This window comes from Mastomys coucha, unplaced genomic scaffold, assembly GCF_008632895.1.
Source record: "Mastomys coucha isolate ucsf_1 unplaced genomic scaffold, UCSF_Mcou_1 pScaffold9, whole genome shotgun sequence".
NCBI classification, from domain to species: Eukaryota; Metazoa; Chordata; class Mammalia; order Rodentia; family Muridae; genus Mastomys; species Mastomys coucha.
Genome location: NW_022196915.1, coordinates 85468516 through 85493573, shown reverse-complemented (window position 1 = coordinate 85493573; position 25058 = coordinate 85468516). Strand labels below are relative to the sequence as shown.

The 25058-nt window shown below is 40.4% G+C and overlaps 1 protein-coding gene across 14 annotated transcripts in view; it reads left to right on the top strand.

The window, feature by feature from the left end:
- The window catches only part of Klf12 (Kruppel like factor 12), a 411614-nt gene that overhangs the window by 128398 nt on the left and 258158 nt on the right, over nt 1–25058 (top strand). For 10 of the 14 annotated variants that reach the window (XM_031362759.1, XM_031362763.1, XM_031362761.1 and 7 more), the window contains one exon: nt 828–891. The exons of 3 other annotated variants lie outside the window; for them this stretch is intronic. In XM_031362759.1, the coding sequence (XP_031218619.1) occupies nt 871–891 (21 nt within the window). In that variant the 5' untranslated portion in view covers nt 828–870. Of the gene's footprint in view, nt 1–827; nt 892–16161; nt 16187–25058 lie in introns of those variants that run through there. One more of the 14 variants, XM_031362767.1, reaches the window with a different exon arrangement.

The window sequence follows — 25058 nt, the reverse complement described above, 5'->3', positions numbered from 1 at the left end:
TCCAAGGTGTGTCCCCTCTTGCGTGTAATTCCCAACTCAGAAAAGGCTGTGGCTAATAAGCTCACTCCATTGAATGCCAAAGAAAATTTGTCTCATGCAATGGAAATTCTAATGTAGGATATATGATTGTGATGAATAAATGAAAGAGGTCTAAGAGAAGCAAGTGGGCTAGATGACCTCTTGTGGTGAGCGTTCTCCAGGCCAGGGATGGTTACTGTATTTTTGGAAATCTAGGTAGCCTGGGGATTTATGATGTTATGCCAACCATATAAATGTAAAATTTTTTGTTTATAATTTTTAAGAAGTGACAGGATTCAATTTAATGTTTAATAGTGAATTTGATTATTGATTAATCAGTCGATTCCCAATTCAGCCATATTAATTATTCTCTACATGTATGTCACTTAGAAAGGGAAAGTGATCATTTCCTCAAAAAATTTTTTTCTTTAAAAAGTCTTAAATGTTACTATGAATAAAGAACTTTAGGCCCTAGCTTAAATGTCCATGAATTCTTCACATATAGTGAATTCACACCTAACTCAGCATTGGCCCTTTGCTCCTCAGCCCACACCCCTCCCCATTCTACATCACTTTGTAATTCCTTCCTTCCTTCATCTTCATCTAGGATTTGATCTTCTCTTGCTTAGGGTATTGTCAGAGTGTCACAGCTGATGCGGCTTCCTCCACTGCCTCCTTCTTCAGGTGGCTACACCCCCCCACCCCGCTCTGCCCCTGCCCCCACTACCCCCCCCCACCCTTTTCCTGAGAAGGAATGTCATCTTTTAGAACTTACTCTCACAATAGCTTTTGGTATGTTTCCCTTGCAGGATCAATGTGACTGTAGAAACAAATGGATGAGTGAATATCCATATGAAGAGGAAAAACTCAAAGGTTGGTTACTCATTGTGACTGCGCCAGAAGTGTCACTATTCTCTTGAGTGGGACACCAGGCAGTCCTTGGAGCATTTCTTTGCCTGAATGACACAGCAGTCATTCAGCCTGACAGTCACCATATATAAAGAATAATTGTTCTTTCTGTCCCTTTAAACATACAGATATTTATAGATATTTAAAAAGAGGTATGTCTTTTGCTCTTTATGCAAGTGTACTATCATTTTTCAGACTTAATTTTATTTATTTGTTTATTTATTATTTATTTATTTATTTTTATTTATTGCTATGCCCCATGTGTCCTAAGCTGGCCTCACACTTACTATGCACTGAGCATGACCTTCAACTTGGCATCCTATATCTCCCTGATGCTGCAGTTACAGGAATATGCCACTGCTTGGTGCTAGGCTTTGAACTCAAAGCTTCATGTATGCCAGGCCAGCTGCATAGCAACTGAACTAAATCTGCAGCTATTAAACTTGCAATTTAAAAATCAAATTTTAGATGAAAATCAAAAATGAAAGACTTTTAGAAATGACCAATCACTAAGAAAAAAACAAAAGAGCCAAGTTTTATTTAATATGCAAAAGTTCCTCTAAGCATACTGTAAACCTAATCCATGACTGTGGACAAAGACAAAGATATCTGCAACCTAATTGGAAGAAGGTCAAAAATCAGTGAGTTTCAATGGTAGTCTAGTGCTTAGCATTATTTTTTTTTGTGGGAGTTATATGAGCTCTTCTGGTACTTTCCACTAGTTATAAAAACTCTAGATAATAAGAAAATTAGAGTATATTAAATAATCTTCATTTTCTACCATTTTAAAGAATCTGCAGAGCCAGCACAGAGCTTTATGGCTCAGAGCTCTTAATGTGGCTGCATAATACCCACAACTCATTGCTCTTCTCCTTCCAGTGTGCCTACTCTTTCCACAGAGATTTATGTTGCAGGGTGTCTTCCTCTGGCAGCCCTTTTCCCCAGGTTTGTAGAAATGATTTTCCATATTAGATATTCCTCCTCAGATTGGTATTCTTCCTTCTTCACTGCTTAGTTTTTTCTTTCTTTCTACTGTTATGTTTGCAAAGGTTTCAGAGAGGAGTTAAGGGGTCAGTGATGGTAACCAGGAAGTCTATGGGGAGAATTGACCATATTCTCCTTCATATCCTCCTAATTACTGCCGTGGGCCCATTGGATTGCTGGCAAATACCAGTGCCAATGTGTCTTCTGACATTCTAGTCTACTGGCTTTCTGTGAAAGGAAACTGGTATGACCTCATGTTTCTTTCTTTCCTTCGTTCTTTTTTTCCCCTCAAATTTCATAGTGTAAATATTCCCAATGTGGTTGGCCTTAGTAGTTTACCAGCCGGGTTACAAGATTCCTTAAAATTTAACAGTTGCCTTTCATGAGCTGGTGATGAGTTGAGTCTAGGCCATGATTAATAATATTATTTCAATGCTGATGTTAAAAATTATTCCTTGAGACTAGTGGGATAAAGCTAGGAAATTTCTGTTTTGTCACTTTACCTTACTATGTCCCTGACTACTTGTTCTCTCTTCCTCTTCCTCTTCCTCTTCCATCTCCTCCTCTTCTTCCTCCTCCTCTTCCATCTCCTTCTCTTCCATCTCCTCTTCTTCCATCTCCTCCTCCTCTTCCTTCTCCTCCTCCTTCTCCTTCTCCTTCTCCTCCTCCTCCTCCTCCTCCTCCTCCTCCTCCTCCTCCTCCTCCTCCTCCTCCTCCTCCTTCTTTGTGTTTTGAATGGATCAGAGTTAGCTTTGTGGATTTGTCATTTTTGGCAGTGTCCTTGTTTCTGATTTTCTGTTGTCAACTGAGGATGGTGACAGAGCCAATCCCCGGTGACAGAGCCAATCCCCGCTGTCAGCGCTAGCCCTGAGGGTGAAATGAGGAGGATTGTCTGTAATATGCTGGAGGAGAGTTTCCAAACACCACACCTTGTTGCTCATTAGTCATGAGTTCCAAAGTCTCTGTGGAGGGGAGGAGCAGTGAGTTTTTCATTATTTTTTTATTTTATTTTTTTCATTTTTACTCTTTTGGTGTGGGCATAAATAAAGCTCTGCTGGTAGAGTGCTCAGTTATGATGCATGAGGTTCTGAATTTGCTCTAGTATTCTCGATCCTGGGTGGGGTGGAACACCGCTGGAACCCAGCAGTCAGGATAGGGAGGCAGGAAGAACAGAGTTCAAGGCCATCTTCACCTGTATGTTTTATTAATGATTTTCAGCCATATTTTTAGTTATTGTTTCCTGTGGATAGAGAGCACATTGACACATGGGTTTACTCTCATTTGAAAGTTGTGGCCACTTTACCAACATTTGATTTATGGAGAATTTTATTTAATTTAATTTTTTGACAAGGCCAATGTTTTTTTTTTTTTTAAATATCACTTGAAGAATCATTTCTGCCATCTGCATAATTGAAAAGGGATTTGAATATGGCTCCTCTAGTACTTTTGTACACTTCCAGCTTGCCAGTGGTGATAAAGCCTTGCCAAGAGCCACAGAATATCATGCTGTGCCTCTCAGCCTCAGTTCTAAAATGCAAACAGCCTGCCTGGGATTTGTACAGTGGCTGTTGTGTCCGGGAATCACGCTTTCAGGACTTTTTTACATCTGCCTTCTCATTAAAAATATACATCCCCATTAAATCCTTTTCTATATGCAACTTCATTCCACTTGAGTTCTTCCCTCTACCAAGAGTCAGTAGAAAACATCAAATAAAATTTCAAAAGCTTCTAATCATCCACTCTGTCCTCTCATAAATACTGCTACCAGACTGGTGTTTACACATGAACGTGGCTCCATAGTTGTCCCCACAGTGAGCATAGTTGCTTCTGTGGATGTGGCTCTTAGTCTCTTTGATATTTCAGGATGTCATGTTTACTTGGTACTTCTCAGCAGCTGGCTTAGAGCAGATGTTTAAATCACAGACTTGCATATATATTATTCTAGCTTATCAGAGTCGAAGTTAAAATATCTTCACATGATCCACAGCTGTTTAAATTACCCAGCATCAGCACTGGGTACTGTGGAGTCATAGCATATGGGTTTCAGGATGGCAGTAACTAGTGTTTCCTCTCTCAGTGCATGCCACAGAGTTTGCTTGTCATCGCGTCCCCAGGCTTGATCTTCAAGACAAAGGATGGTGGAATCCAGATTTTCTTCCATCTTGAACTCAGTAGCTCTAGATGCTCAGAAAGCCACGGGGGTGAGAATGAATCAGGCAGGGCCCTGAGCCTGGGCCGTGCTAACTCCCTTCAGAGTAGCTACCTGTTCTATCTACGTAGAATCAGAAAAGGGCAAATCTTGGCTCTACTATTCTCTCACGTGATCTTGGATTTCTCTTTTGTGAATTTCAATAATCTCTTCTATGAAGTAGAACTAGTACCAGTTGATGTGTGTGTGTGGGTGTGGGTGGGTGTATGTGCGTGTGTATGTCAATATATATATATTTCAAGATTTATTTTGCAGAATGGGATTATTTTGCTCAGTTAATAGAGTTCTTGCCTAGCATGCACCAGTCCTGAGTTTGACTTTACATTTCATGAAACAGACATGGCATTTGTCTGCCCTCTCAGCACTGTAGAAGTAGAGAGAAAAATAAAACCAGAAATTCAAAGCAACACAGCAAGTTTTTAGGCTAGCCTGGGACATATATGATCCCTTAAAAAATTAGGAAAGAAATAAACCCCAAAAATAAAAGTAAAAGGGCCACTGAAATTAAAGTTATGAACCTACAGGGTCCTGAATTACTACCGAGTGGTGTTATCCTTTGTATCACTAGGCAGAGACTCATAACAGCATATGATTTAACTTCTTAGTACCGAACATTCTCAGGGCTGAAGTTACCCTCAGGAGTCTTGTAGCTTGCAGGGCAGAGCATGTTGTGGAGGCTGAAATACAGAAGAAGTTTGCCTCCCCTCTTCAGATTTTTTTTTTAACTCCTGGCCAGGATGTCTGAGAACTGTCCCTATCCTAGGAACTTAATAACTGTATAGAGATGACATTTTGAAGTCCTTCTCCCCATCTTTCCACGCTTTCCTTCTTTCTATACCCTCCAGTCCACAATGTTGCCTGAGCTGTAGAGCGGTGATATAAACCCCCTGTTTAGAACTAAGCACTCACTAACTGCTGCTTCTTATAAGGGCAGGCATGGGTCTGCGTTAACCACCTTTCACTGCAAAGAGATGCTTCTATAGTTAAGGATGAGAGTAGCGCTTGTGTCTGGAAAGCACTCTGACATTCAGTAGAGCGGCCAGCATCTTTCAAAGAAAATTTCTTCCTCACTTATTCCTCTACCTCTCTTGCTCATAGGTATGTTTCTTTGCTCTTGGTAATAGAGGTTCATAATCTTCATGTCATCATGTGTAGAGTACCTGACCAATATAATCTATATGTAGTGCCAGAGTATTTGAAGAGCAATTACAAAAATTATATGGACTTTTCATTGCATCTAGCATTTCGATTAAACAGTTTTAGTTTAAGAAGACTGTTGTAGTTGTAGAGCAAAATATTATGAAAGATATATATTTAAGCTTAATGCCTTCTGATGAGCATTTCTTTGAGGGGAAGGTGGGCATTGAAATTGGGACCCCCTGTATCACTCAGGCAGACCTTGGACTTGAGTGGTCCTATAGGTAATTGATGTCATGCCTGACTTATGTGTCTGATTTGCTTGATGTGATTCACGTGTACACATTATTATTGTTGCTTTAGTTCTTAGAATCTCACTGCGCAGCCCAAGCAGGCTTCAAACTTGGGCTCTTTCTCCCTCTGGCTCCTGAGTCCTAGGATGTTAACGGAAATAGTTTTCTTTACACAAGCTGATGCCAGCAAAGAATGTTATTATTCTTTTAAAGAGCATTTTGTTAACAAAACACAGGTAACAGTGAACTCAGTCAGGCCTTGGGTGCAGTCCTTCAGCTTAGCGTTTACTTAGCGTTTCAGTGTTGCTGTCTAGACTAGGAGATGTCAGGCCCATACATATTCCCTAGAAGCCAGTTAGTTAGTCACCTTCACCAGGTCCCTCACCTGCGTGTGCGCTCAAGTTAATGCCAAAGCACATTTGCTCTAAGAGTTGTTTTCTGCGGCATGGTGTTACCACAGGCTGGTTTAAAAAGAACACAAATGGGTTATCTTGGGCTTATCGTAGTCAGATCTCTCAATGGTTATATTAGGACACTGTCAAGGTTTCTTTCTTAAAACTGCATAGTGGACTTCACTACTTTTACAGCTTCTAAGATTGTCCACATTCCTTCGGTCTTGTTCTCCATTTTCTCAGCTAGCTGTCCTGGGCTCCATCTCACTTGTGACATCCTCCTGGCTCTCCCTGGGATGACTTTGAACTCAACTGAAGTGATGCACACGTCACCCTTCTCCTAAAATTCGAATGTTAGTGGCCTGTTTCTGCCTGCATTGCCATTCTCCACTAGCATGCACCCCAAGATGGTAGAATGCTCAACAACTGGGACCTTCACTTCTCAGGGACCTTGGTCATCCCTGCAACACCATGTTACAAAGGGCATTCGTGACTGAGACTGCAGGTATAGATCGTGTTTATTTTGGAGACAGGATCTTATAGCTGCGATGGACCTGATGTTGTCTTTTTCTTACCTATTCCATACAGTGGCTGAACTTAGAGGCATGGGTCACTGTACCTAGCTCATGTGTCACCATTTCTATGAGTCTTTGAAATTTTGGGGAAAATTCTATTTACTTTTTGCACTAATGTTCTCAAACTTTACACTGATGTGTGCCAGTTGTGATAGATTTGGAGTGAAAAATGGGGGAGGGGTGGACCCTGTAACGGGAGTAAAACATTCATTTAAATCATCTTGACTCATTTAAATGAAGTCATTGATACTCTTCACATTTCACATTATAAAGATATACCTGATTTTGTATTTTTGAAAAATTTAAAGGAATATGTAGTCAAAAAATAAAAAATCGTAATGTCCCAATTGTCTTCCAGTCTCAGGCAGCCATAACTCTAGTTTCTGTGTCTGCACAACAGATGCGCTCTTTGTAGAATGCCTCAGAACTTTTATCCTGGCCGTGTTCTTTCTTTCCTTATATTGCGGCATACGGGATAGATTCAAATTCTAGTTTCATGAATGACTGCTGTTATAGGTTTCTTGGTGATACAACAGTTATCTGTCCTGAGACAACCTATAAATCACTCAGGACCTGTGAGTGAAGTCCCATTAACCCTTGGCTCAGCAGCTGTCCATGAGAGATAACAGGTATTTGGGGGCTAGAGCCTCATCCAGATTAGTGAGAGCCTTCAGATCTCAAAGATTTTTTTCCCCTAAGGGCAATAAAAAAAGTATTATGAAAGTAGGAAGAAGGTTCTTTGTAGCTTTATAAAAATTTGTCCCTTCAGAGGAGACAGAATGTCTATGGGATTCACAGTGTGTGAGAGGGAGTTTGGGTCACATTCAAACCTTTATTTTTCAGAATCAATTCATTAAGATAACTGTGTATGGATCCTAATAGATAAAAAAGGGCAACAGTTACAAGGGCAGTGTCTGGAGTTTGGTGCTCAAATTTGGTTGAAAGCCATTTCCTCATGCTGCATACATTGATAATCACTGAAGGACACTCTGAATGCTCTTCATGGAAGCCAGTTTGTTTGTTCAGTGGCCATTATGCACACAAGTTCAAGAATGCGAGTTCCAGGGGCTGCTGGGAATCTTACATCCATTTGGAATCCTGATACCTTGTGACGACCTACCATTTTATCCTCTATTTCTGCACATCATCCCTGCCTTAGCATCTGAAGAACAGTATTTCCTTGCAGTGGCTACTTCCGCAGGCCTGGATGGAGATAACTTCCCTCAGTTCACTAAGCAGCTGCTGTGGTAGCCTCAAAGGCTGATGGTTGCAAGCCTATATGACAGTCCGTGGATGCACTGTCAGTAGATGTGCGTTATCTCCAGTGCCCTCATCTGGGTCTGCAGGCTACATCTCTTTCATGGTCCCTGAATGCTCCAAAAGTAGCTGGAGTGCAGGAAACATTGAACGGAAGTCATGCCAACTCTAGGAGTCAGACTACTTTGTTCTCTATTCTATTATTTAAGAGGTCATATATAGACTTCTCCCTTAATTTTTAGAAGGGAGGAAATACAGTCTTGGATGCTTGGTGATGTGTAGAATAGTACCTGAAACTCTGAGTATCGTCATGAAGGTTTCCAGAAAATACTGACAGGCTTTTCCTCTTTAAACTGTAGAGATATTTAGAATCATACTATGTGGAGTCAGTTCTGGTACCAAATTCAGTGTTAGTCAGGGATTCGTGACAGAAATTCAAACATGGGAATAAGTAGAATTGGGGATTTATTATCAGATTAATCTTTATTTGTTTGTTTTTGTTTTGTTTTCAAAACTTAATTTCTCTGTGTAACAACCCTGGTTGTCCTGGAACTCACCTGTAGACCAGGCTACCCTTGAACTCACAGAGATGAGTCTCACTTTGCCTACCAAGTGCTGGGATTAAAGGCATGTGCCACCACTGCCCAGCTAACATATATCTTTCTATCATAATAGCAGTTATTTAAAATGTAAATGACTGTCATTTGTATGGCTTGAGAGCATACTGAAATCTGCACTACCTGCATGAATACATAGCATGGAAAGGAGGAAGACTTTAGCCACAGGAACGGCTCACTGTCTGCCATCTTAGAACCTTGGTAGTAACTGGGAGCCAAGAAATAAGCAAGTGCCCTTCAATTCATTAAACTCATCTTAGGCTAAGGACCTGATAAGCTGAAGACAGAGGCTCCAGAGGTCTTAAGGCACTGTGGATCCTTCCCTACTTCAGCTTAGAGAGTAACATTTTAATGACAAGACGGGTGTGTCACACCCACAGGTCTTGGGTTGATCTTCCCAAAAGGAACAAACAAGGCTGCTATTGCATTTCTGCCTGCTGGATCTCAGCAGAAAGGCTGAGATCTTTAAACCCAGGAGCTGTGGAACTGTTCAGGGAAAGAACCCAAGGGAGTGCAGAGAGAGCTTAGCTCTGCAGAAATCATTGTTGTCTGCTTGAATGGCCTATTCCATGTCTTCATTCCTTTTCTCTCTGTTGGTTGAGTGCTCCCTCCCTATACCCTTCTACCTGAAGATTGCAGATTAGATCCTGTTTTATCCTGGCTGTTTTTCACTGTTCTTTTCATTCCTACCTGAAGACGTGGAGCCCTGGCCCTTGATCCAGCTTGTAGCAGAAAGAACTCTGCTGCCTTATAAATGAACATCTTTTCATAACCATGACTACTTGGCCTTGGAATACCATCTTCCTAGTCTTAGTTCAACAAGTTCCTGATTCATCACAAGAACAAAGATCTTGGGGGCCTCTTCTTTCTCAGTTATTTGGTACTTGAGTCACACATTGACATCCCTTGTGGAGATTACTCTGTCCCTTGGACTTTGGGACTTGCTCCTCTATCCTATGATGCTGTAGACCAGTGAATCTCAACCTTCCTAATGCTGTGACCCTTTAATATGGTTCCTCATGGTGTGATGACCCCAACCTTAAAATTATTTTCATTGCTACTTCTGAACTGTAATTTTGCTGTTATGAATCATATTGGAAATATCTGATATCCAAGATATCTTATATGTGAGCCCTGTGAAAGGGTTGATTGACCCCCAAGGGGTTGTGACCCATACGTTGAGAATCACTGCTGCAGACTCTTCAGATGTAGTGTGAATGCAGGGAGTTGTGCTTGAGACTATAAGACAACATAATACATAATGAAGAGTGGCAGACTGAGTATCTACAGCATGGAGATATACTGGTAATATCAACGTTCCATACTTATCAGGGTGTGAAGTTTAGAGACACATTATGAGCAGCACTGATATCAGAAGTTTGTTGTTAAGATATGAGTGACTATCAGAGCCACAGCAGTAGTAGCATTGTGGCAAGGTTGTCAGGAAATAGCTGGATAATGCATATGCTAGGGTGATTCTGGCTGGAAGTCCCTGAAGCAGGCGGCACTAATGCTAGAGGGCAGAGCAAATGGGAAGGGCAGAGGGTCATGAAGTGTGCCTCCCTCAAGAATGCTGACCTGTGGTAGTTCTTGACAACAGGGCTCGACTGACATGGACTTCTTACTTCATACAACTCCCATATCTTGGTGAGGTTTCCTGGGAGTTTGGATTTTGCTGTGCGATAGGACTAGGAATTTTGTGCAAAGGTACAGGGGGGCTTTTGAGGAAGCCTGGAGTGGTACACAGGGGTGATGCATTCTTACTCTCTATTCAACATGTATGCAGGAAAGGCTGTTGAAAACAGCTTACCTAGCAGGGACAATGGTGTAACTGTAATCCTAGCACTAGACTGTACATGTAGGAGGAGCAAGAGTTGAAGGCCATCTTGGGCTTCCTAATGATTTTGAGACATATCTGGGTTTCATAGAGACCCCAACGATTCCTCTCTCAACATCACTCCCAACAAGAAAAGAAAAGCATTAAAAACCGAGCATCCCACCACTTTACTTTCCCCAGGAAGGATTTGATCTAACCTGTGATTTAGATGAATTAAGAATACCTGATTATATTTATATATTTATTCATTTAGTAATTTATTCTCTGTGTGTGGGTAGGTAGAGGAGGAGCGCATACACACATATGTAGTTTGTGTGTACATACTTCTTGGGTTTCCCTGTTTTGTTTTCTATAATTATTACATTAATTTTAAACTGAATTCATGCATGATTCATGTTTTCTAACACTAGAATCCCCAAACTAAGATTTTTTTTATGGTAATTGTTACACAAAGTTAGTTCTTTCAAGTGCAGACCACTTTTGAAGATCGACATTCTCACACTGCACACAGAAGGATGCAGACACGTTACCTGTTGAGTTTGGAGTGTTTATCGTCTTATTCTGATGACTTCCTTTCTGTGCTATAATGCAGTCATTCTGAAAGGGAGAAGCTCAAAGACTCTGGCTGTTGTCCAAATTTGTTATTTCCATCTGTAACTGACTTTATCAGTCTCTGCAATACTGTGGGACTTGTACAAGGTTGCAGGAGAGTTACAACAAAAGGCATATATCTAATCTCTATTTTGTAACATTATTTGTACATTATTTCTGAAAGTTCTTTTGGGGCTGAACCCCCCCCCCCCCGACAGAAAAGTTAAGGTGGAGGTGGTTCGCTCAAAAAACATCAGTGTGGGAGGGGTGGAGCTCAGTGACAAGGCGATTGGGCACATTTTACTTTCTCAAAGGAACTCGATGGTAGTTAGCTTCATGTTTGTAGCTCTCTTGGTTCTAGAGTCAAGACTTAAATGTCTCTGAAATACTAACTTGTGATGGTTACAGTCCCATCTTGCCTCTCAGCTGTCAAAGGAGCTAAAGACAGTTCAAATATCTAATAACTACAGCTTCACCTGACCTACATTTGAACCATGGAGTTGCCCAGAGAGTCTAAATAGTTATAGATGGAGAAAAGCCTTCATGATTTCTGCAGAGGAGCTAAAAGTGAGACACAGTCTCTCCTCTTCTCTTGCTTGATCTGCATAACTTCAAGAAGAGCTTATTTCTCACTCTGATGAAGGCCATGGTTGATACCTATAGGACAAAAGCTCCTCATGCTTCTTGATGAGAAACTGGCTTCCAGCATGGCTTTGGGTCTGTGGGGCTGAGGTGGTTTAAAAGCCTTAGCAGAAATGCACTGTGTAGAGCAGTCTCTCTGTTTTGATGCCCGAGGGGAAAATCTTTGGAACCCTGAAGTTTAAAGTGCAGAATGTGGTTGTTGACAATTCTCTTCTCTGGGTAAGCTGACATTCCTTTTACATAGAACCTTTGTTCCCTAAGTTGACCAGTCCCTGGGTTTCCTTCACTTCAATTTTTCAGAGGTCTGGTATTGTAAATTAACTTTCGATTCTTGCCTTAAGAATCAAATAATTACCTGTGTTGTTTGATGAATATAGTCTTCATCCTAGCCAAGTTAAGTCATATGTTTTCCAAGATCAATACTTTTGAAAATCCTTCTTTTACCAATCAAAAGAATAAATCTTCGTAGTTGAAAAGGCAGGTATAGGTGCTTTGTGGAACTGATTTGACAGACATGGAAAGAATGCATGTAGCATGTGAGGTAGAAGGACAATAACAAAGAAAATGGAAGAGTTGTTGCTTTCAGCATGAGAAAAGAACTCCCGGGTTTTGTTTTGTTTTTTATTTTTGGAGTCATGGGGGTTTGTATTAATGTCAGGGTCTGTGGTGCACATTGAGTTAATTTTTGTGAGAGGCATACCTTCTGTCTCCATTTATGCCCTTTTCCCCTTCACCTCTCTGTCCCACTCTGGCTTGTTAGCATCCTCCCTCTTCTACCTCTTCCTCCTTTCCTTCTCCTTTCTTGCATTTCCTCCCTCTCTGCCCTTTGCTTTCCCCCTTCTCTTCCTTTATCTTTTCTTTCATCTCTCCTTCTGTCCCCCTTTCTTCCTCCCTCCCTCTTTTCGTTGTTGACATTTGGCTCTTCCCCCTATTCATTGTTGATATTTTTAAGCATCATTTGTTGAAATGATAGTCTTTGTTTCATTGCATTGTCTTTCTTTAGATTTTTTTTTATTTATTTTTTTTTCTTTAGATTTTTAAAGTTCAATTTTAGTTTAAGTTTTAAAGATAACTTTGAAAACTTTACCACACTGTGTACAGCATTCTCCGATCTCCTGCATCCCTCAGTACCTGCATATCTGCCTCCTATGCTTACAATTAGCTCCCCTCCTTCCTCCTGCTCTGCTTTTTCTTCCTCCTTCCCCTTCCCCTATTCCTACCATTCCTTTTCTCCTTCCCACTTCCATGTCTGTCTCATCCCATCTCCCTTCGCCATCCTTGGAGGTAGTTCATGATTGCTCTAGCCCTGCCATACTAGAAGACAGAGCCCTCCCAGCTGCTCCCTACCCTTTTGCTCCCACAGTCCCCCTACTGTCTCTGTCACCATGTTCCCTCCCAATACTGGGATTCCAAAAGTATTGGCTGAAGAATAGCTTTAATTGTTTTTGCCTTAGAGAGAATTTAAATAATACTCATAGACATTAAGATAAAAAGTATATGCAATTATATATGATATATAATATGTGAGGTATATTATTATATAATATATGATATTGTATTATGATATAATGTAATGTCATATACATGTATGATATATAATATTTAGATACAGATACATATTCACAAACATGAGAGTTGGTTTCTCCTTCTACCATCAAACACAGGTTATTATACTTGAAGGTAGACACTTTATTCACTGATCAATTTGCCTGCCAGAATTCCACTTTTTTTTTTAATTCAGTTGTTATTTTTAGGTTTATATATATTTGGGACAAATATCTGTGAAAAAACTTTTATCTCAGCCTAGTCTTCTTATTTTATTTATTTTTAGTAATTCAGAAAATAACGTAAGAATCTTTTGCTTGGCTTCCAACCCTAAATGTATTTTTTTTTTTCTTTCTCTGTATTTTGAAACCGAGTTTAGTAGTAATCACTGATAAATACAAAACTACTTCCTAAAGTGTGGGAAGAACTCTGGCGAGAGAAGTTCAGGCAGGTGCTACATGACATCTTATCCCATCTATAAGGTGTGATCATACAGGATTACAGCAGATCAAAGCATGCGTGTAGGGCAGAGACTTTGAGGCTGTGTTAATGTCACATCCCGGTGCATTGCTTATGTCCTTCTGGTGAGACAAGCACTAATGGGCCCCGTGTGCTGCCAGTCATTGCAGAGCCTCCATTGACTTCCGTAGGGCATGTGTTTGATAATGAAATCAAGTCACATAGTACTTGCTTGTGTACTTAGTGACCTTTGAACTTTATCACGACTTTAGAGAGTAATGACTTAAGGTAGGACTTCTCTCTCATACAACCTCTGGTGCTCATGAGGTTCTTGATTGCAACACTGTCTTAAATTGTGCTTAAATTAATCTTGTGCTGTTTTGTTCATTGTGGTGCTAGGAACTAGGAACTGTGGAACTAGAATTTGTTTCTGAAACCTAATCTCTGTGCCTGCAATAGACAGCGTCATTGAGGTGTGTGTATGGGTTGCTCCATGATGTTTATGTAACAGTGAAATCACCTGACAGCTCATATCTCAGAACTTCACCCCAAAGGTCCCAAGTGAGTTTACCTGCTTCTAGGATGATACAGTTTAGGGCAATCAACCCAGACTTGAAGAATTGACCTTCAAACATTATGAAGATGTTCTAATGAAAAGGAAACTGAGCCGAGATGTAAAGATTAGTAGAAGTGAATTAGAGAAAAGGCTAAGTGGCATGGAGAAAGACTGAAAATGTTGAAAAGGCTTGTGAGGAATGGATGTCTATCTGTGCAATCAGGTTTGCAAAGTATAAGGCAATTTTTAAAACCTTCATTCCACAAAGCTTCTAGAATTATAAGATTACTCTCTTTGATCGACAGAAAATTGAAGCCAGGGCCTCAGGCACTATAGGCCAGAACCTCAACTGAGCATCATTCTGTGCACAATGAGGTACTATGACTTTTTTAATATGTAGGAGGCTGGAGCTTTAGATGTTTAGATGTATATACCTGTCTCATAAATGGGAAGATTATGTTTCTTGTTGAAATAGGAACATACAGTAATAAAACACTGAAGTTAATGACAGTTCAGTTTTTAAATATTCAGGTTTCCTTTGACTGTTTTTTTGAGAGATTAGTAAATGTATTAGTTAAGTACTAGCACAAAATATATAATTTGACACTAAGAAAAAGTCATAATTCACTTATTTGATATTATTTTGCACCAAATGATATTTGTATTTAATCCAGTTTTGTTGCATACCCCTGTATTTTCTCCATTAAAATATGGCCTTTAATGTTTTTCTTGGTCAACTAGATTTCACTCTGAATTTACCTTTCAAAAAATATCACTAAAATCTCAGTTCTCTGAGATATTTTGTGTTTTACTGGATCTTCAAGTACTTCATGTTCTCAGATCAGACTGACTTAATAATAAAGGAACTCGATTACATCTTCCTTAAGAAATTTCTAAAAAATGTACTTTCAGTTTAGATTCTGTTGGTCACAGTTTTTATGTTAATGGTCCCTTTGTTTGGTTTTCAATATTAAATAGGTCATCTTATGAAGACCTTATGCTTCAATATCCCCTGACTCCATCCTTGTTTAAATTTCTATTTATTTATGTTTTTTGTTTGTTTGTTTGTTTTTGCCTTGCTTCAAGATCCTTGGGTCCTGCTTGGAATTCTCATGGCATTTTCCCTTTTTTTTAAAACACTGAGTGTTACAAAACTGTGGAGTCACTCTGATTCCTCCCTCATGGTAGGACATTGCTCCTGTGAATACCAGCAGGATTTCCTCTGCCTTGAGTTTAGTAAACAAAGGGTATATGGCTTCCTACAAATTACCCCTCCTTAGTTTTTCTTGAAGCTCAGTCAGTTATTCCATCTGTTCTTTGTGTTGGAGAAAAGTTCCTACTATTATCATTTCAGATATATTTTTCAATCCAGCTTTTGGATTTTTTCTCTTCAACATCTAAACTTTCCTGGCTTTGTTTAAGCCTCTTAAACGTTTCTCCATAAGTGAGAGTGTATTTGTCTTTCTCCTTTGCATTCATCCTAAATTATGCGCTCATTCCTCCTTAACATTTTAGTTGTTAAGCAGTACTTCCTTCCCCTCCTTGTACATTCATCCTCCCTCCTGCCGTGTCACATGCGTGGGCGTGTAAGCATGTGCGCACAGACACACACACACACACACACACACACACACACACACACTTAAAAGTTTGAGGTTTTAACCATTTTGCTGTGATTCAATCATATCTTCTCATTTTCTTACTGTTTTCATTTTATTCATAACTACTAAATTGACATATTTGGTTAATATGCTATAGTGACCTTGCAAAGTCCTTTAGTTATTTTCTACTATTCTTGAGTCCATGTTCACTGACCATCTGTTCTTTAAATTTAATTTTTTAAAATTTTATTTATCAATATTATTACTGCATGAAGGTCACTGGACACCTTTTGGTGTGACTTTATTTGAAAGGGTCTTTAAACTGAAATCTAGAAGACCAAAAAATACGTTAACAGAAATAATCTAAGTGGCCCCTTACACGGTTCTTCAGTGAGACATTTCCAAAGGGAGCAACCTTTACAAAGGGTGGAAGTTTTGTGTCCTGCTTTCAGTGGTAAAGAGCAAAGGTGTTTCTTTTATTTTTTCTAGGGATGGATTTCCAAGTTGTCCTACTTGCAGGACTTTCTGCATTTTCACCAGCTAAGACCTGTCCTCCGGCCTATGGTATTTCCTTGTTGGTGTTTTAATCCTTCCGTTAAGTAAACCTTCATTCTTGGACACAGCATTGGAGCAACTGTTCCTGTTTTCTTCCATGTCTTGCTTCCTTCCTTGCTGTCCTGTGGGATGTGGGCCTTGTTTAGCCTCACATCCTATCCTGGGGTGGCAGCTCCTCTCTTTGCTTTGACACAGGATTGTTTAATCTCCCTTTTCTTCTTTCATGTTGTAGTTTAGACCTATTTTCTGTTGGCGCCTATAAACGGAGTTGGTTATTGTCTGAAGAGTAGATTGGCACTGGAGCTGCTGAGCAGGGCCCATGTGTTGCTTGGTCCCATGTTTGGCCAAGTGCAGCTCCCATAGAATAGAGCTCTCAGACATAAACACTACTTAGAAGGACAGGAGACTGTCTTGCACCGTTCACCTGAGCATCCCAAAGCTGCTCATTTTGGCTTGGTCCTGCTTTGCTTCATCCTCTGGCTTGTCTTCTTACCACTATGAGCCCCACTGCTTAGATTTGTTTTTTACATGAACCAAAGAGAGGAATTAAGTCTTTAAAATCACTGTGTGACCCATAGGAACATCTTCAGTCTTATTTTACACATTTCCTGGGAGCAAAATCATGCAGAAAACAAAAGTAGCTTTTTAGTCTCCCCTTTGAACTGGCTCTTGCACAGTCAAGCTAGAAACAAATAACCGTAAAGAGCCTCTGGCTTGAATTATCTCTCCTTGGGCTTTCTGACTTTCTGTGCATTTGAAGTGATATTTCTACCTGAGGTACAGAACTGCAAGAACCCCCTTGGCTAGTGCCTTGTGGGGCCTCAGGCTTTCTGTGCCCCTTCCCTTCTCTCCTGGCGATGGGATGATCACTGACGGAGATAAATCTGGCTCTCACTTGGGTAAATATACAGGTCTGTACTGTGTTCTTGGTGACTCATTAAGTCTTCAGAGGGCAGAAGGGCAGCGGGGTTGGGCTGTGGGGGGTCATGGTAGGGCAAGATTTCAGCCTGGAGTGTGTCACCTCCTATCGATTTACCAGTTATTTGTTTCATTTATATTTGAAGTTGATCCACTGCTGCTGTGATTATGTGAGCTCTAACGGGAACCCATGAGGCGAGAAAAAGAAATGGAAATTTATAAATGTACAAGAAACTCCACTTCAGCCTTGGTGTGGGCATCATCTCCCTTGGTGTGGGCTCATATTGTGTACCTTTCTTTCTGTTGACGTGATCCTCTGTCCTTCTGGAGTGACTTAGAAGCACATTTTTGTTTATAACATGTATTCAGATTTCCTGAGCCTGACTGTAGGTCCCACCACTCTCCTGTCATAAATTACTATGCAGCCTCATTAATAATGTCATTGATTGGATTAATTATTAAAAAATGAATCATGAACCCATTTTTAAAGACCTCACAGGAGTCTTTAATGAAACATTTATGACAGGAGCATCATTTCCAAAGGGGACAAGTTTTGTGTCCTATCCATTTCTTAATCTTGATTGATCAAAAGTTTTATAATGATAAAAAACCTTCAAGTTCTTGTATAATAATTATGTTATCAACGTGATGTGATTTTATGTTCATGCATATTAACTTCTTTCCTTTCTCAAAACGTCCCAGGATTTTATGGTTTTCTTTAGTTTTATTGTAACCAGACAATTTCTTTTCTTTTTTTTTTTCTTTAATTTGGTTCTTTTTGTCTGATTTAGCAAACATTTACAGTTGGTTTATCCCATTTACTTATTATACTCCTACATAGTCTGCGAGTGGAAAAAAAAAAGCCAAGGAAACAAAATCATTTAAAAACAGTTCCTTCCTATTCTCCTTCTTTGAGTCATTTGGTATGTTCAGCTAAAATTCTATTAGCTATCTTTATTCATAGTTCATATTACCTCCTGAATGTAGCGTGTGTTTTCATTGTTAACCATAGTCATACATAAACTCTGTTGGTTTTGCAGAAACTGCCCGCTCTTAGGATGAAGTTTCCTCATTTACAGCCTCAGGAGAAATATTCACCGGATGACTCTTAATGGGGAGCCTCAGAGGAATTAGACGTATGATTTACAGATGAATAACTTTTCCCGTCTTGGAAAATACTGTCATGGAAGAGTAACTAACCCAGGGAGGGTGATCATACCTCACAGCACCATGAAGGGGATCAGTAGACTTTCTGTTGTTTGCAGAGCATTACAGACCCACTGTCGGTAGCTAGCAGTATCAGTTGTCCCATCTAGGGTTTGGTTGCACAGTTTATTTTGATGACAAGATTTATGTATTTGGATAGCATTATGACTCTTCTGTCAAATTATTACCTTCTTAAAAAGACCCTTTGAATATGTGTGTGATTGATGACGTATTAACCGCCTCTGACTACGGGAAGTTTTGATTTATGATCTCTTAGTCCTTCATTCCATCTTTGCTACAGTTTTTCAGATCTGCCTTTGGTATCCTAATATTCAAAAATATATGCTTTAAAAAAATTATCTGTTTGAAAAAATTTAGCTTCCAAGCCATCTACATTTCTTTCCATTTTTTAAGAACATTCTCCTTCCGTCAATATTGAACTTTTTTTGTAGCATATGCAGTTTTGTTTAGAAGGCACCTCTCAGCCTCTCACTGGTTTTGGTCCTTGATTTGACCAATGGAAACTGGGTAGTTTTGACAGCATCTGCACTGAGAAATGCTGTCCAAAGAAAACATTTGTTAGAACACACAAACAATTTATTTGGGTACATCTCAGAGCCTAAACATTTGACTCAGCTGCCAGTATGTGCTCCCTTGGCTAATGTTTCTCCAGTGTTTCCACATTTTCATAGGCTAGCAGCCAAGTTGTCCCACAGTCTGGTATCTCGTGGGGGTAGAAGTGGGCATGTGTACTAGGAGTTGATAGCGCTAGATTGTTCTGGTGTACAGCCAGTTAATGTATGTTAGAACTGGCAGAAGTTGGCCTACCCCACTTAGGCCTCACCTATATAGTTAGCAAGGAGTTTCTGCCCTCTGTCCTTAATGGCATGAGAAAGGCTTGAGGAAGCTGGTGAGGGGCTCTTGCAACAATAAATTTTCCAAGGAAGTCAGAACTTAGGCTGGCTATGAGGTAGTCAGCATTACTAATATGTCGTTGTACAAAGATATGCTATGATTGGGGCTTCAGACATTGCTCATTGATCAAGAGCACTTGCTGATTGTCCTGAGTATGGTTCCCAGCCCAGAAGCCAGACACCTGTGCGTAGAGACAGAGCAAAACCAAATTGGCAGAGAGCTTCTTGTTGGAGAAAGCGTTCTACCATGTTTGCTCACTTAATTAACTTCAAAAATATTTGTGAAGCAAATGATAGGTCTAAGTCACAGGCAAGGAATCAGTAAGACTAGGAGGAGCATTGTGACTGTCACTGAAATCCTCCTTGTCAAACTCTACCTTCTTTGTCCTCTTTGTTCAGCACTCAAAATTGGCATGGTGTATGGGAAATAAGTCTATCCCAGTGTCAGACACAATGACACCAAATCCATAGTGAATGAAGGACTGAAAAACCTGGCCATCCTGTTAGCAGCAGGGGTTCTATTAGCAACACACATTCGGTGATGCTGACTTAACACTGTAGGGTTTGTAAAATTCCCATTAAAGGAGATCTGAGCATGTATAAAGGTCCTAAATGGTAAGAACAAAAAGTGGAAGCGTGTAGGCACATTTGTGTGTATCAACACACAGACATGAATGATGCATTTTCATGCCTTTACATAGAGGACATTCAAAGAGATGATGACAACCACTGAGGAAGATAGAGAAAATGACATTTTGTTAAGTGAGGTCATGGAGATGCCAGTCACTGTGCTGAGTGTGGAAGATACAAATGTAAATAACATGTAGGTCTCTATCCTGAAGACTGTTGGATCATATGAAGAACCTAAACACAAACAACTGGCTGCTGTCTCCTCCTTCCCTCCATTTTGTTGTCCTTCTTCCTCTTCCTCCTCTTCATCCTCTTCTTCTTCCTCTTCTTCTTCTTCCTCTTCTTTTTCCTCTTCTTTCTCTTTCCTTCTTCTCTTCTTTCTCCTCCCTCCTCCTTCTCCTCTTCCTCCTCTTCTTCTTCCTCTTCCTCTTCTTCCTTCTTCTCCTTCCTCTTCCTTTTCTTCCTCCTCCTCCTATTATTATTATTAATTATTATTATTATTATTATTATTATTATTATTATTATTATTGTTATTCCTGTTAGCATCCAAAAGAAAAACTTCAGGACAGGCAAGCAATAGATCTCAGTAGCTGCCCAGAAGAGAAAAAAGAAAGCCATGCCACACGTTAGCATGGAGGTCATCCACATGATGGAAGAGCAACTTTATCGTATGGGGGTGGGGTTAAAGAAGCAGGAAGGAATACTGTACTATGTCACTATCAGAGAAAGCATTTGGATTCTGGCCAGCATCAGAAAGGAAAAGACAGAACACAGGAGAGAAAAGAGAAATCCTGACCCATAAAAGCAGATGGTCCCAATAGAACCTCTTAGGGATTGTGCTAGGGAGAGGAATTCTGAAAAGCAAAGATACATCATCTCACTAAAGAGTAAATTATGTCTCCTGTCTCTTTTACTTGGCATAAAGGGGACCTGCCTTTCTGAGGATATGGTCCATTGGCCAGGAGATCATCTAGCCCAACTGAATTAGCTAGTAAGCGAGACGACAGTGGCATGTCTCCTCTTAGATTCCATTTGAGGGACTAGGAGACAATAGCTATTCTTTAATACAACACTTCCTCCTTGGAAAAGGTCACTCTAAAAACCACTTAAGGAACAGACTAGGAACCAGAACCCCCAAAACACGGCTGTCCTTTCTGGCCTCCAGCCAAGACAGCAACAAGGATTCTTCATCTTATTGCCAAGATGAGTCGAATTCTCTTTGCATTTCTATCTTCTGTCCTCAGGAAGTGACTTTTGCATGGCAAAGGCAGAGACATCTTTATAGAACTATATTTGAATCGTGGCTTCAGTAATGAATAGGAATTCTGCTTTGAAATGGGGAAGGTAGGAAAATCCTCCCAAAACAAAATACTCATGGCCATACCGTTAGCTGTAGAGGAGGCTCAAATATAAGTGCCCACCTGTTACTGGGTATGATGGAGGGGAAGTTAGTCCTGAGGCCTGTTTGCCACCAGTTCTCTTGGCTCTAGGAGAAGTTGAAGAGAATTACATGCAATACTATATCCATTGTTTATAATGTTTTTCTTCTTCTGTAGCTTCATATATCCCACTCACCTCAATCTGTATAAATTTGGGTAGTTTGACTCATGGTAGTTGACTAAAATATGTTTTAGTCTCTCATAAGGTGGTCTTTCATTCTGGGCCTTCACCAGTGTGGATCCTTATTTCCTGGACCCCTCTTCCCTTGTACTTATTAATGGTCCTGGCCCAGGGGCAGCATTGTAGTTGCTTCCTGTCACTATCTTGCCAGACAACACAGCAGAACCCATTGAGAATTAATGCCATAAATTTTAGAGATTGTTGTGTATGTAGGGAGAGAAATCTGAGACACGAAGAATCACATGAATGTTCTTGAACACTTGTCATTTTACTGTTTTATTTTATTTTATTGTCTTTCTTCACACATTGCAATATATGAGAATTCAGAGGAGAGGTGAAGATAGGAAGCAGGCATCCAGAGCTCATGTGATGAGAAGGACTTAAAAATGGAATATGTGGAAGGAGACACAGTCATTACAATAGGATGCTTATAGAAGCATAAGGAGATAGAGCGGTTCTCAACCTGTGGGTCACACAGCCCCTTTGACGATTGCACAACAGAGATCCTGCATATCCGATAATTTACAATTAATAAAAGTAGTAACATTAGAGTTAGGAAGTAACAATGAAATAATTTTATGGTATGGGGTCACTACTACATGAGGAACTGTATGGGAAGCATTACTAAGGTTGAGAGCCACCACTCTAGAGGAGAGAGATGCAGATTGGCAATGGGAGAGGGTGTTTCCCATTCTTTTTTATGAATGTTTGTGCATGTGCCCATGTTCATGTGTTTGTAGGTGTTTGCTTCTATTTGGCTGACTGTGTGTGTGTGTATGTGTGTGTGTGTGTGTGTTTCTTTCTGTATGTGTAGGTCAGCTTGCTCTCCTGGTTTCCAGGTTACACAACAGATGAGAAGCAGCATGAAAAGAGCCCCTGGTGTCACCTAGTTTAAATCCTTCATTTTAGATCCAAAGATGTTAAATGACATATCTAAGTTCATTCAGCTAGGACTGATTACCTAAGTCCGCATGCATCATAGTCTGACATCTATTCTACCTTAGGGCAGAGCAACATCTATAAAAAGAACAGGAGCAGGTTGAGAAGCCTCCGCTTGGCATACTCTGTTATGCTCATGCCTACGTAAAAGTCCAATAGTTTCAGGTCATTTACTATAGACACACTTCGGTGGATCCTGAACTTATATCTATATGTAGCATTGCCTGGTCACCCATGTTCCTAATTAGGAGTCTGAATCATCAAAAAAAAAAAAAAGTCAACTTATGTCTTTACCACTTTGATAAAATAAAGCAGGGATATTTTCATTCAAATTATTCCTATTCCACTTTAAATTTACAATGAAAAGTACAAAGCCCTCACCCAGTCAGGAAAGCCAACTATAAAGTAATCTAAGAGTACTATTTCAGTGTGATAGTAATATTTCACTATTTCTTTTGATGAAGGGAAGATGTCTTTTGTGGCCAGATTACTGGCTCATCAAAGTGACAAGACTTTGGTTGTGGAGAATAATGTATTTTAAAATCACCACTCTTTGTCAGATGTCTTGCTTTTGGAGCTCATGGTCATGGTTTTTCCATATTAGAAGGCTGGCTGTCAAGAAGAGAAGCCTTTGTTGTTTAAACTCTGTTTGGTACAGGGTGGATAAAATGCTTGGTAAAGTGTTTGCTATGCAAACTCGGCCTGAATTGACCCTAGCACCCAGGCAAATAGTGGAACAGAGTGGAGTGCATTTTTAATTCAACTGCTCTGGAAAGAAGCAGGAAGGACCCACTGGACTTGTTGGCCAGCTAGTGTAGGTGAATCAATGTGAGACCTGTCTTCAAAAGTTAGGAAGGAGAGCAATTGAGGAAAACTTTCAATGTCCACTTCTGCCTTCTCTCTCTCTCTCTCTCTCTCTCTCTCTCTCTCTCTCTCTCTCTGTCTCTCTCTCTCTCTCTCTCCCTCTCTCTCTCTCTCCCTCTCTCCCTCCCCCCTCGCTCCCTTCCTTTCTCCCTCTCACCCCCCTAAACGAAACAGAAAACCCAAAAGAGAAACTACCCCTTGGACCATGGTCTCTAAAGTCCCCATCTCACATATCCCACCATCGCACCCTAGACCCTCCAGCTTTAAATGCTGCCACACATTGTTTTTACCTTTTGGCCATAATCTGCAGCCCTGGCTGAATCCTCTTGGCACTTCTGTGACTCTTGTCACTGACTCCAGCACAATTGCTCATTTTGGGTAAGCAAGGAAGGTACTGTAACTTAAACACTCTTGGGTCAACCGGTGTTCTCTCATGCCAGCCCTTCATCTTCTCTTCCTTTGGCAGGGTTAGGAACATTATTCCCATTCAAAAGTTCATTTAATTATGTTCTCGCTCAATATTACGTATGTGTTCATGGGGGAGGACCAGAAAACAAGTTTTGTTTGCTTGTTTCTTTGTTTTTGTTTTTTTGAGACAGGGTTTCTCTGTGTAGCCCTGGCTGTCCTGGAACTCTGTAGACCAGGCTGGCCTCAAACTCAGAAATCTGCCTGCCTTTCCCTCCCAAGTGCTGGGATTAAAGGAATGTGCCACCACTGCCTGGTCAGAAAACAAGTTTTAGAGACATTTTCATAGCAAAGGGATTAAACATCTTCTTTTGTCTTTAAATATATTTCAGCAAGAATTTTGGTCACCATGTCATTGTTCATTGTACAACTTACAGGTATGCATACATAAGAGTTTAATCAGTGCTACTGTTTTCTTTGTCTTATGATGCATTATTTAAGTGGGTGAAATGAATGATAATTTTTTTCTTCATTCATGTATGTATATATATATATGCTTGTATGAGTGTTATATATGTTGTTGGTACATACATACATGCAGGTACATGAGTATGTGTGTGCATGTGGGTGTGGATGTCACAGGTCAATCGATGTCTGATGTTTTCCTCAATTGCTTTCCACTTTACTTACTGTGCTTGGATGTCATGGTGAACCTGGCATTAGGATTTAGCTAATCCAGCTAGCCAGATTGCCATGGGCATCCTTTCTCTTTAGTTCTCCAGTGTAACAATTGGAGGCGCTCCACATGCCAACCTGATTTTTATGTGAATTCTGGCCTTCTGACCTCTTGTCTCCAGACATGTGCAGTAAGCGCATCGTCCACGGAGCTAGCTATCTCCTCAGTGCCTCTCGGGATCTTTTATATGAAAAAGTCAGTTACATAAAGTTGGAGTCAGTGCCTTGCTCAGTAGTCACTAATACTAGGTGGTATTTGTGGTTAATGCTCAAGAAAGTTGCTGGGCTCATACATTCCAGGTCACCTTGGCTTGTCGGGCTGTGTGGAAGATGAGTGGCTTACCTTCCCTTGTTCAGGGTGAAGGGATGCTGAGGACCAGGGCAGTCGAAGGAACTGACTACTTTGCGTGTCGTTGAGTGGAAATTGTATTTTGGCTTTAGTCTTTTTGCACTGGAGCTGCCGGAGGCCATGGAGGTCAACACTGCATTCAAGCTGTGCTCAAAGGAGAGGTCGCTACCCTTTCTTACAATCTCCCAGGCAAACGGATTCTGTGACCTCTGTGGACTGTGCATTTCAGAGCCTCACCATGGAAAGCATGCCTCTCAATCCCATTTCTAATCCTTATTCTTTCAGATCATTTCTTTGAAAA